Genomic DNA, 13,951 nt, shown 5'->3' with positions numbered 1-13,951 from the left:
CGCAGTCATTCTGACTGGCGTGAAATGGTACCTCATAGTGGTTTTGATTTGCATTTCTCTGATAATGAGTGATGTTGAGCATCTTTTCATGTGTTTGTTAGCCATCTGTATGTCTTCTTTGGAGAAATGTCTATTTCGTTCTTTGGCCCATTTTTTGATTGGGTCATTTATTTTTCTGGAGTTGAGCTGTAGGAGTTGCTTGTATATTTTTGAGATTAGTTGTTTGTCGGTTGCTTCATTTGCTATTATTTTCTCCCATTCTGAAGGCTGTCTTTTCACCTTGCTAATAGTTTCCTTTGATGTGCAGAAGCTTTTAAGGTTAATTAGGTCCCATTTGTTTATTTTTTTCTTTTTATTTCCAATATTCTGGGAGGTGGGTCATAGAGGATCCTGCTGTGATGTATGTCAGAGAGTGTTTTGCCTATGTTCTCTTCTAGGAGTTTTATAGTTTCTGGTCTTACGTTTAGATCTTTAATCCATTTTGAGTTTATTTTTGTGTATGGTGTTAGAAAGTGTTCTAGTTTCATTCTATTACAAGTGGTTGACCAGATTTCCCAGCACCACTTGTTAAAGAGATTGTCTTTAATCCACTGTATATTCTTGCCTCCTTTGTCAAAGATAAGGTGTCCGTATGTGCGTGGATTTATCTCTGGGCTTTCTATTTTGTTCCATTGATCTATATTTCTGTCTTTGTGCCAGTACCATAGCCATCAGTGGGGTAGTTTAGAATCCCAGGGATCAGGATGGAGGATCAGTAATCATTTGTTGTTTTTTTTTTTCTTTTAACAATAAAACGTCTTCAAACTTTTTGCCTCAACGTCTGGCCCAAGCCTGCCGATTCATTTGGTCCCACTGGGGCTTTGCTTACGTGTTGCTCCATCCTTTCCTTTCCCATCTAGAGAAGAGTTCATTTTCTTAACTCAAACTAGTTAAATATTCTGGGTGAACCAAGTCACTGATTTGCCTATTACCTTTTATAAAAGTTGTCATTTTGTTAAGATACTGTACTTATTATTAATCTGAATTTGCATTGACTATGTTTTAGTGTATTTGTACATGGTGCACTCAGTTTCTGAAATTAAGCTTTTTATTTGTAATTTTCTAAAAACAAACCACAACTGTATATTTGATTAGTTCAGAGATAGAATCATCTGCCTTAGGGAGGAAGTAGGTGATCTGTGCCAAGAGAGGGTAATCTCTAATTATCAGTAGTTTTTCAGAAAGATTTTCTAAGTGACTGGATTAAATAACCACAGGAGCAATTCCTCCTCTGAGATTTCATGGTTGTGTCAACCCAAGTGGAGGTCTTGGGTGCATATAAGGTTTCTGTGTTCCTAAGATAGCGGTAAGCATTGAGAGAGCAAGAGTCATGGAGAAGGAGCTCCTTGGAACACTCTGGTTATGTTCCATTTTTGATCTTATGTGGCAAGCATTTATTATCTGTGATGTTTATCACAGTTTACCCCACATTGGTTCACTTAAGATATGTTTATTGAGTGGCTGCAAAAGAGTACATGTTATCTAAGTAATAGAGGGTGGAAAGAACATGACATCATAGTCCCCTTGAGGGACTGAAAATCTCGAAGGGAAGAAGAGCACAATGGGTTTTTATATAATATGGACATGACTATCCATTTGACTAATTTTCTTTGAAAAATTGGCTGACCTTAAAGGATCTTCTGACAAACACTGGAAACAGTGGACAGTCCAGGGGATATGTAGTTTGAAGTCGGACATCTGCTGCTTATTAGCGAAATGATTGTTGGGTAAATTGCAATCTCTATTTGGAGCTTCCACTTCCCCATGTATAAAACATCGTATATATACTTAATGTTGTATGGAACTGGTACATTAAATCTATACAGGTTGTAATGAATTTCTTGTTTTCAGTAGTTGGAAGAGTAACATTACTGCAGTATTCATGTTTTATAAAAAATGTATATAAAATAGCAACTTACAGAAACATAGCTGGCATTAATATAATCTGATCCTGGAATACTAGCATCAGCTATCAGCTTCACTCTGTTATTGTTATCTAGAAGGAAAGATAAGATATTAATATTAATTTACTTTTTAAATTACCATTACTTTTTTCTATAAAATACAAAGAAGTTTCTGATATTTGAAAATTACAGATGGCTGTAAAATTTTAAAGTAGAAGTTCTCTCTTATTCCATATTTCCACAACCTAAAGACAATGACTATTAATATGTTCTCATATTTATTCCCAGGATTTTCTATACATAGTCATATAAAATTAACCACAAATGGGGTGCTAGTCCCTCTATTCTGCAAAAAATTTTATTTAACTATATCTTTCCATGTTAGTGCAAATAATAATATCTTTTGGGTTGGCCATAAAGTTTGCTCAAATTTGCCCATAACATGTTATGGAAAAGCCTGAACAAATACCTTTACCGATCTAATAGTTCATTACTTTAAAAGATCGTATAGTATTTCATTGTGAATATAACATACTTATTTAGCTCTTCAGGATGATTGAAAATCATATCATTTTGTTATTGTAAAATGCTGAATAAATAACTGAAATTTTGCATATCTGTTGGAGTCTATTTGTAGAATACATTACCAGCAGTAAAATCCCCAAATCATATTGTGCTTCTCAAATTTTGAAAGACTGATGAATTGTTCTCAAATTATATCAGTTCACTCTGAACAAAAGTGTTTGAACAGTTTGAACACCACCATGAGATACTATTTAAACATTTTAATTTATGACCTTCTGAGAGATACAGATTGATTTAGTATTTGTTTTGATTGCCTTAACTATGAGTGAAAGTGAGCTGCTTTGCTTGTGTATTGGCCATTTTAAATATCTTTTCTGTAATTGCCTTTTCATATTATACTATTTTAATTTTTTAAAAATATTTTTATACTAAAAATGTTACATGTATTGAAAATTTTTTTGTCATTTGTCTTTGACTCACTTAATTTATCTGTTAGCTATCTTGCCATACGTAAAATTTATATGTATTGTAGTCAAAGTTCTCATTTTTCACTGTGGCTTTCTGCGTGATACATACAAAAGGCTTTGTCACACCAATATTCTTCACGGATTCATTCATAGTGTCTTCCAGAGCTTTAATAGGTTTTATTGCTTGTTTTAAATATTTTGATTTTTGATCCATTGGGCTTCTTTTATTTGGGGACAGAATGAGGGAAAATTTATGTTTTATTGTTTGTTGCCATTTAGAACAATAAACAGTGCACCCTTACCCCTTATTCAAAATACCACTGTATCATACACTGGTTTTCTCTGTGTTTAGGTCTGTTTCTGGAGTTCTTTAATTTAGATGCCTATTCTTTTTTTCACACCAAACTTTGAATTACTGTTATTTAGACTGTTTTACAGTCTAGCAAAATTAGATAACCGTTTTCCCATTATTTTTCTTCAAAGAAAAGTATCAAAAATTATTTTTCCCTGAGAATCTTTGCCAAATTGGTATTATAGTTGAAATGTCCAGTGCTAACTTTCACGAGACAAAGAAATGATACAAAGTTATCTGTCACTAAATTCTTCTGAGGTTTTAAAACAAACCTTCCTGGGAAGGCAGTGAGCAGTGGAGCAAAAATGGGAAAGTGGGTTTGAGTGGGAATCCAGACGCTCTGCCTATCTGCCGTTTATGGCCCTGGGCGAATTGTTTCCCTTCTCTGTTTCTTTGTTACCTCAGCTATAACATATAGTTATAATATTTATTTTGTAGAATCCTCTGAGGAAGACATATGAAAGTTTATAAAATGTATAGCTCTGTATGGAACACAGAACACACTCTCAAGTTCTTAGAATTAAGCACATGTTATATGTTAAATGACTTTGCTGTATTTTTAGGTTAAGTATAATGACCCAACCAATGTGTTTGAATCCAAAGAAGGGGGATCATTCAAGCAGATTACGCAAACCATTTCTGTCCCAAAGATTTTGAATTTTGTATGATGTTCCAATCTTAATGACGCTGTGGCCAGTCATGCAACTAAGAAAGGGAAGCCATCAGTTTTCTATTCACTAAATATCTGAGTGAACTATCCGAGTCAACTGAACTGAGTCAACAGCAAGCTAAACTTTTCTTCATGGTGTTGGAACGCTTCTCAAGGTCACAGTGTCCTGTCAAACAGAGATTTGGAAATCTCTTCTGCACACATTTGCTGCTAATTCTAGTATCTTAAAGCCCTGTAAGCTAATATGTTCTAAAATGCACTGTGATATTTGAAATCCTTCTTTCTACATTACTCAGGGGAAACAGTGGATCTCTCTTAGCTGGCTCAAGCTAAAATTCAGACTCTACTAAAATGAATTCATTCTCTATGGGAGAAAAAAAACATTTCTTCAACTTTATGGCTTCTCTGCAAACACAATGGGAGAATATATTAGTTTAAGTATTGCATTTTCTGTGTGTGTGTATGTGTCATGGTGGGAGGGAGCTGGGATCATATGGGTCTGTTTGCCCGTATGAGAGGATGTGAGTTTACAGCTTGTCTTCCGACCCAGATTAGGGAAGTGGGTTTGTTATCTCCAGACCATAGACCCTAAGGGCCTGTAACTAAATTTTAGTCACCCAGAAACTTAGAGGCTTTTAAAAATAAGCAATTTACTGATTACTAACAACCATAAGAACTAATACTGATTGAGAGCTTCCTGTGTTCTATATTGGGTAAAGTGATTTACATGATTATTTTATCTAATCCTTAAAGTTATGCGGTCGACATTACTAAATAATATCCAGCAACTAAAGTAGTTGTTAGGTAAACAGAAACGCAACCCAGGAAGTTTGATTAGAGCCCACGTTTTTAGTCATTTTACTATACAGCAAGTAGTATGTACTAGTTGAATTAATAAATTCTTAATAAAATTATTGAAAAGTATAAAATTATGCCTAATAAAATTATTTCTTATAGAACTTCCAGTTCTTTAAGAGGACAGTTAAGAAAAAACTTTACCCCCAAAACCCATTAAAGGATATCGGATGTGGATGTAGAATATTATTTGAAAAATTACTAAGTTTTCTTTACTGAAATCAAGAAAAAACAGAAAATAATTGGATATTATCCCTTTGGCTCTAGCAAAGGTGGAAAAAAATGTATGCAATGCTTATGATATTCCCAAACATCCTTGATTTACAGTTATTTATTGTCTTAGCCATCACTAGTTATTTTTGTCTTAGCCTCAGATATTGGGATTGTCTTACTCCTCAGTTCTCCTTATTTTAAGGATGTTTGTTTAGTTATATTCTCCTTATGCTGTAAGTGCTAGCAAGCTAGCACTGTATGACTTTAATGGCCATTATGTGAACCCAGAAAATAATGCACTGAAATCTTAACAACAAAAGATCAAAATGTTACATATAAAAAATCTCACATACCAAATTTTTATATATTTAAAGTCAGATATGCTTCCATCTTTGGAAATAAGCTAGATATGTTTCATCTACCTATATATAATGATATACAGTGATATACATTACTTTAGCCGCATACACTATTGTAAATAAATATTAAATATTCCATAGTAACTGTCCTTCAATCAGACAGTTTGATTGTATATTTATTTTCACAGGATATCATTAAGCATGAAGCAGAGAATCTGAAGGAAATTTAGATATGGATGAATATAAAAACCTGAGACTTTCCATCTCTCTTAATCTTAGGATGTATCCCATCCAGGTTAACTCTCTAAAAGGGAAAACAAAATGACTTATTAAGAAAGGTCATGCCAGAGGAATTTAGGGATGTAATACTAACATTCCTTATTTCCTACAAAGATGCCTTATTTGTCAACTTACTCTTAAAGCCATTTACCTATGATTTGTTTTGTTCCGGGAAGGATTTTAGGTGATTAAAGCTATTTGTATTTTCATCCTTTTCTAATTCTTGGGAATTAACAGATTCCATTAGGTTACTGACTTCTAGATCATGTTTCCCTAAATTTGTTTACTTCATGCCTCAGTTATCCTCTAGTTCTAGAATAACACAATATGGTCCATTTTTGGGGGGGACTATCCATATCCTTATGATTTTACCTTCTGTGATTACATATTTCTCAAAGTCTGTATCTTTCTAGACAGAAGAGTTCAATTTTTATATGTATGGAATTTTCCCCAATACAGTTTTGAAAAGGCATAGAACATAGAAAAATATATATACACTAACTCTAAAATTAGGAATATTTTAAAACTCTAGACTTTGAAACAATATTGACAGCATTTCAGAACTTAACATACCACTTTTTAATTTTATAATATAAAAATGTATTGAATCAGAATATACTTAGTAGGATAACATGTTGAAAAATATAGCAAACACAGCATTTAAAGAGGAATGCTATGTTTTTTCTTTCATATTACTACTAATTCTTACATCAATAATATGGTTTGCTTTTTCCACATCAGTATACACATTCGTTTTAATGACATTTAAGGACATAATAACAGCGTGGCATGTACTACGGTTTCTTACTGATTGAAAAATGTTGACTGTGGTAAAGCATAAGCCTGCTTCCTTTGTAAAAACCAACCCTGGTAATCACACATTTACTCTGATCTTCAACAAATATTTTGCAATGCACTTTTTTATATTCCTTTACAAAGCACTGCCATGCTCTTAAGGAAAGTAATGCGCACAGTTACACATGAACTTTCTCTCTTCATTTGAGAACTAGGTCTATAGGAAGATATGAGAGAGGTTTGTTCCTGGGGTTAAATTACAAAGCTCAGAAAGTACTGGGGCTACAGTTTCTTACACCTGCATGAATAAACCTGGTGTGAACAAGCTGAAACCCACGTTCATTAACTTTAGTCAGTATTAACAAAGCCAAAGAAATACAATTTATAAGTTGCTGCTAATAAAATGCATTATTATAATTCAATTAATATGTAACACATATTTAAGAAGAATGCTAAAGTGCATTTTGTGCTCATTTGAAAAGCTTTCAGTATCTAAAAGCAGAAACAGTATATACACATACATGGTTTTATGTTTGGAAAGCGGTTTTTTGCTCTGTTCCAAGGCAGATCAGCGTCAGTTGAAGAGAGATCCTGAAGAAATTTTGGTAATTCCTGTGGATTGAAGTCATTGCAAAGTTTAGATTTATTTCAGAAGTCAAAACGAAGTTCCACTTAGTAAAAGACTATTCTAAGTCATTTTATTTTTAAAATGAAAACACTTCTCATAACTGCAGAAGTGAGGTCAAGTGAACAGTAAAGAACTTAGATGAACTTACACTGAAAATACCCTGCATAGAGCTGGTCCTCTGGGCTCCTGCTTTCTCTGGCATGATTTCTCTCCCCTGTCAAGTCTGAGGTGCGGCAACCATGTTAGCGACTCCCTTCATACTTTACTGATGGTTTCATCAAATATTCCCTGTGTATTATTTAATATTTCAACATCTACTTAGTAGGGGAAGGGAGTTGGTGATTTATTTTTTGTTTTTTCTCCTTGGGCAGTGTGATTTCATGCCTATTAATTGGTACAACATTGGTCAGTTTGAGAAGATGCCAAAGGTCAATTCCTGTTCTCAGTGGGCATTGTTAAATCGATAACAGAATGCAAAGGTGTGATTAAGAAATATCAGACACTGAGGGAGTGTCAAGGAGCTCTGTTATTGATATTTTGGTGGAAAATGATGATATCCGTTGATCATTTAAAAAGCTGTGCAAGAAAATAGGTTATTTTATCGAGCTGATGATTTACATTTATGAAATTTATAGTTTTCCATATTAGATATGTCTCAGTTTACCAGATTCCCTTAAAAGTGCTAAAACTGGGGGGTTTGCAATTTCTCAGCATTGTTAAAAATTATTGTTTTAATTGGATAATTTTCCCTTCTTCCCTTATTTTTCCTCCGAGAATTCTGGACAGTCTTTTGCATGTATGTGTGTTAGAGAAGAGGGACAAGGTTAAGCATCTGAATTCTGGTGTTCTGGCACCAAAGGCTTCAAAAAATTTTTAACCAATTGAGGAATCCTAGAACAGCTTCCTTGTGTTAGGTTTTGAGATTATATATCAGCATGTTTATATGAGGCAAATAGAGGGGAAAAGAAAGGTGAATTGGAATCACCTTCTATTCTGTGTTTACAGAAGTTTCCATTTATAGATTGAAATGACTCTGGCCTTGATAATCAATATTCAGTTACCAGGTCGATTGTTTGGTTAGTAATATTACACTCAGTGGCCTTCTTATCAGGGCACATGGGGCTTCAACCAACCCTCCTTAATACTTAGCTCTTTCTCCTTCTGTTTCTGCTTGTTAGTGGATCACAGCTGAGTGAGACTGTTTTGCATCCTTACGCTTTTGCATTCCCTCTTTCTCTCTAGAATACCTTTTCCGCTTTCTCTACTCATTGGACTACTGCTCTGTCTTAAAGTTCATCTGGCCGGTCACTTTTTTGTAAAGTCTTTTCTGATTGCTCTGCAGACAGAGTTGAGGCTCACTTCTTTCTGCATATCTCTATCAGGACTCTGTATTTGTGATTTCTTAGACACGTCTGCAGTTCTTATCATAAATATGAACTTCTTTATGGTAGAAATCATCATTGTAATAGCAAATGCTTATTGTGCCAGCCACTGTTCTTAGTATTACACATCGTTCAATCAGTTTAGTATTCACAACTCAGTAAGATAGGTACAGATGGAGGACACTGAAGAACAGAGAGTTTAGGTCACCTAGCTATCAAATGCTGAATTGACATATATCAGTGCAAATAGGAGCTTATTGATATTTAAGGTGTAAGTGAATATGACCTGAGTTACAAGGTTTATCAAATATATGCATCAAAGATGCATTTGTTAAAAAGTTTTGCTTTATAAATTGACACAGCAGTAGGATTGAAAGCAATTAAAAAAAGGCATGTCCTTACATATTTATATATATTTACTTAGTATATACACACAACATATATAAAACCCAAGTACTTAAAACCATGATCTCCAAAACAGTTAAACCTTCTCAGTATATGTGAAAATGTTATTGCTAATAAAACTTTTCAGATACTCAGTCATGTATGATGGGACTATATTTGCTACATTCTAATGAAACTACCCTTTGGTTCCTGAAAACTTGAAAGCTCTTGCTGTATAAATGCTATGAAGAGTTTTATGGTACCACTGATTTTGTTAAGTCCAGATCAATATTTAAGAAGCATAACCAAAAAGCTGTAGGAAATACCATTAATCTTCTCACATTTTTGTTATTACTCCCTGAGAGACTGAAATATTACAGTCCTGAATTATCCAAGCCAATTGTTTGAGTTTTGTTCACACACTAAAACGTTCATGAAAAAACAGTAATATTTGGTAACATTTAGAAATCTGTTTTTATTTTTCTCATACAAAATAAGTCAGGAAAGGGGCTCACAGATTTTAAGATAGCTTGTAGATCTAAGACACGCCTTACGTTTTTAATGTAATTTCAATTTTGTAGGTATATAAAATGCTAAAAGCAATAAAATTAATGTTCTAACTTTCAAATAGTCTTAAAGTGACAAGTTCTTAACTTCATATATTCTCTTTAATGTGATAGAGCACTTATTCCATGATTTAAAAATAAGCCTGTAAAGCACAGGTGTTATTTATCTATTTTTGTACAGTTCTGAAAAACATTGTTTTTTATAATTTCTGGAAACATCAAATTCTGTTCTCAGGCTCTTCTATACCACTAACATAAACTAAGCAGGCAAATATGAAATGAACTTATTTAGTTTCTAAATCTAAAAGTTATTGAAATATATGGTACCACCCAAACCTTGCACACACACAAAAACCAATGCGTCCAGCATTCTAGGGTTGCTTCTACATCTGGGTGATGAGCAGAGAGCAAACGGGGCCGGGTTGCCCTTGCTGGGGGAAGTCTGAGGAGCAGCACCTTTTCCTGACACAGTAGGTGAATAATTCTGTTCAGGTTGCACCAGAGGCTGCTCAGTGTAGTGTTACTATCCAAACAATCAACCTGGTAATTGGGTATTGATTATCACGGCCAGAGTCCTGCATGGCCTTGCAAGCTTAAACGGGACATGAAATGTGACACATGAAACGACTGGAGGTCTGGCAATGTTGTGACAACTGCTGGAAACATACCGAAAATTCCTCTTGAAACTTTAGGTTGTTGTTTGTGCAAAGCTCTTCAACATGTTGCAGGAAGGATTTCTTGCTTATCGGCCTCCAAGCAAAGAAAGGTATAAAATGGAGTTAGGTTAGGTTCAGTTCTTTCCCTTTAATCTGCCTTTATAGTTGACCAGTTAAGAGGACACAGGACATTTCAAAACCACACAGCCCTTTAAAGTCACCCTGTCATATTTATAAAATTAGCTTTCCCTCTTTGAGTTCACTTTCCCTGTATTTCATGGTACAGAAATCCTTCAAATTTTAAGTGACTTTAAATGAATGATTGCACATTTTAATGAAGAAAGTTTTTCAAGTAAATGTAAGGGCATAAAGTTATCATTGAATCCTAATGCATATAATACCTCTTTGTCATACAGAGAACATTTTATACATTACAAGGTTTTAGAAGATATAAAATATTGCAGTGACCTCATTCTCATAATGACATGGTTTCTAAACCCTAAGGAGTTTAGATATCCCTGTATTACTTCCCAAGCTAAAATACAGACATGCAGGCTTCACCCCAGAGAGAGAGAAAGCATTTCTCCAGTTACCATGCAATTAGTCATGCTTTTATGATTTATATCCAGCTTGGAGGTTTTTCTACCAAACATACAAAAAAGGAACCACACATTAAGATTCATTGAATCAGGGAATCTAGAGTTGGTATTCAAAAAGAAGAAAAGATACTTAACAAACTTACTTGATGGATTTTCTATAACTAAGTAACCTGCAACAGAGATTGTGTTAAACGCATTATGAGTTGAGGATACAGCTCTTGAGTTCTGGATTAAAATTAGAAAAACATGGTAAACCAGCAATTATAACATGCTATACCTTTAACTGATATGTGATCATTATTTTAAATTCTACATCATTTTTGAAATTATATTATTTGGACCCAAATATGGCCAAATAATAATTTGGCTTTTCTCTCAAGCTAAGAAGGTAATGTTTTATATTGCTGGGCATTTGGGGCATTACATTGGTACAGGTCACTTTTTAATATATTGCATAGTATTTATTGCCCTAAAAATGTAAATGTGAGTGAAACTTTTTTATTTGTCCATGAAGAATGCTGAATAAAGGAAGGTGATTGAAAAATGACATCAAATTGACTAAATCTTGTTTCCTGAGTCTTTGTGAATATATAACCATAAAAAATGACAGTCATTTCAGTTACTTTATACATTTTTGTGACAGTTCATTAGTCCAGTTATTTATACTCTAAAAATTGAAATAATTTTAAACAGCTAAATAGACTGTGCAATGCCCAAATTCAGAGATGGGTGTATCTTTAATAACACATTTGTCATGCGCAACAAATTAGCACTGCAAAAAAACACAAAAGGCACAAAGTATGAAATAAAATGAACATACACCTTTATCAAAGTTTATAATTTTAAATATCAGGGATAATTTTACCAGATTTCTTAAGTGACAAATGTAAGAGGATGTGGATTTTGAAGTAAAGGACAAATGAAAAAATAGATGGAAGAATGTGGCTTAATAAATACTATGAAAATGGTCACAAAGGGGTTTGTTCAGTGAAGAAAACATGAGTCAGAGTATATTTTATTACAGTACAGGAATTGGTGAAAAATACAGGAGTGCTGTAGTAACTGTTATCAAGAAGAAAGAAGGAATTCTTCATTAATGCTGTAGGTGTCCCCGGGCAGAAGGAAGTATCTCTCAGCTCCACAGGGTATAACCTAGTAGAGCAACTCATCATCAGCATGGCATCACAGTGATATATAGCATTACTAGAGCAAAGACTTCCCTGGTGGCTCAGATGCTAAAGCGTCTGCCTACAATGCAGGAGACCCCTGTTCAATCCTTGGGTTGGGAAGATCTCCTGGAGAAGGCAATGGCAACCCACTCCAGTACTCTTGCCTGGATAATCCTATGGATGGAGGAGCCTAGTAGGCTACAGTCCATGGGGTCGCAAAGAGTCGGACAAGACTGAGCGACTTCACTTTCACTTTCAGAGCAGTGTCTTGGTGGATGAGCTAGTGGGCTTCTCACAACACCTTAGAGTGATTCTAAGGAGGCAACAGAGAAATCCTGACTAGATAGATGGGCTTCCCTGTTGGCTCAGATGGTAAAGAATCTGTCTACAATGCGGGAGACCTAGGTTCAATCCCTGGGTGGGGAAGATCCCCTGGAGAAGGATGGATATGGAGATGACTGAATGAGATATTGAATCAGAAAATTCCTTAATTTGAGGATAGGAAGACGAAGTATATGAACTGGAGGTCCTGACTTCTGACACATGCAGTGGGAACTTGGGCAGCATATCAGTCCCCATAGAAAATAATTACCCCTCAGCAAAGACCAGCAAGAAAAGGCAACCATGAGCTAGATCCACACCAATTCAATGGCCATGAATTTGGGCAAACTCCGGGAGATGGTGAGGAACAGGGAAGCCTGGTGTAGTGTGGTCCATGGATCGCAGAGTCGGACATGATTTGGCGACTGAAGAACAAAAAAGACCCACACTACCCAAGCTCTTTAAGGTGCTTGGTACCCTAATGTTCTGATGCCACAATACTCTTCAGAAACAGGAAAGGAATGGGGGTCAGGCTGGGCAAATCTTCAGAACTGAGCTTAAGATAGAAATGAACGAGATACTTGAATTAACAAGATCGATGTCTCTGTTACCATGCAGAACTGGAAATTCTTGTGTAGAGATCACTTTTCTAATATCAGGGAACATTATTCAGTTTATGAATGGTGGAGTTCAAACATCACATCTGCTTTAGTGACAAGCTTGTGATTCATCTTTTTAAGGACTGTCAGATAGCCATGCTGTGGTGGGGAGATTTTCTTTTTCCAGAGGATCCAGGGTTATTTGAGGTAGTACTGGCAAAAATATTTTTTCTGGGCTATCTAGAACCTGAAATAGAGCTAGTTTGTAGAGCAAGAAATAGCTGAAGCACCAGATAATTATTACTCAAATCCTTGTTCTATTTTCACTAATGATCTGTTCTTATTTAAAAATTATTAATATTTTATCTTTATAGTCTTTTCAGTGAAGAACTCTACAGAAGGTTGATTTTATTATTTTACATTTGAAAGATCTCTTTAGAGATTACAGATTTTTTTGTTTTTGTTTTCTTTTTTGGAGTATAGTTGATTTACAATGTAATGTCAGTTTTAGGTGTATAGAGATAGTGATTTTAAACTATACCTGGCTACTAGATTTGGGTGAATATTTGTGAATTCTTACAAAATACAGTGTCCCTTTTGGCTTCAAATACCTGTTCCAACAATTACCAGCTATATTATTTTGAGTAAGTTACCTCAACCTTTCTTAGTTCCTAGTTTAGACAATAAGGCAAATATATGTAAATCAAGCTCATATATGTAAAATGCTAGGAAATTTCTACCCCTGACTTTGGAAGCAATATGTAAATGTTGTTTGCTATCATTGCTATTATAATTACTAGTTCTAGTTTTATTGTGAAACTCAAGTTCCTTCTACAGATCTACTCTACAATTGATACTGATAAAAAGGATGAATTTTTTTTTGTTTCTAAACTGATAAAAAGAATGAGTTTTTTTTGTTTCTAAAAGAATATCCTAAATTTTACTCAAAACTGGGAAGACTAGATTGTGCTAATTTAAGCAGGGAGATTTCCTATTCTTCCTAATCAGAGTCCCAGAATAAAGAGTGATCAAAAGGTCGGTTTCCTAGTTCTCAACTCAAATTATAAATTAATCCCTAATAGTATAAAGGCTGTAATAATTCTCTTTTCATATTATCATGTGAAAGCACTTCTAACTGTGCCTGCATTTTTTACATTATTCTTTATAGCTACCCCTCACATTACCCTGT

At 34.5% G+C, this 13,951-nt stretch overlaps 1 protein-coding gene across 1 annotated transcript in view; it reads right to left on the bottom strand.

The window, feature by feature from the left end:
* The window catches only part of PTPRQ (protein tyrosine phosphatase, receptor type, Q), a 232,711-nt gene that overhangs the window by 23,534 nt on the left and 195,226 nt on the right, over positions 1-13,951 (bottom strand). The window contains exons 36-39 of the mRNA XM_010832015.1: positions 10,817-10,843; positions 10,087-10,168; positions 6,980-7,070; positions 1,959-2,035 (exon numbers count right to left, since the gene is read on the bottom strand). Coding sequence (XP_010830317.1) covers positions 1,959-2,035; positions 6,980-7,070; positions 10,087-10,168; positions 10,817-10,843 — 277 coding nt within the window. The remainder of the gene's footprint in view (positions 1-1,958; positions 2,036-6,979; positions 7,071-10,086; positions 10,169-10,816; positions 10,844-13,951) is intronic.

The sequence above is a fragment of the Bison bison genome, unplaced genomic scaffold (genome assembly GCF_000754665.1).
Source record: "Bison bison bison isolate TAMUID 2011002044 unplaced genomic scaffold, Bison_UMD1.0 scf7180017864535, whole genome shotgun sequence".
In the NCBI taxonomy this organism is placed as follows: domain Eukaryota; kingdom Metazoa; phylum Chordata; class Mammalia; order Artiodactyla; family Bovidae; genus Bison; species Bison bison.
Note: the sequence above shows the minus strand (reverse complement) of the source record. Positions and strands in the feature narration are given on the sequence as shown.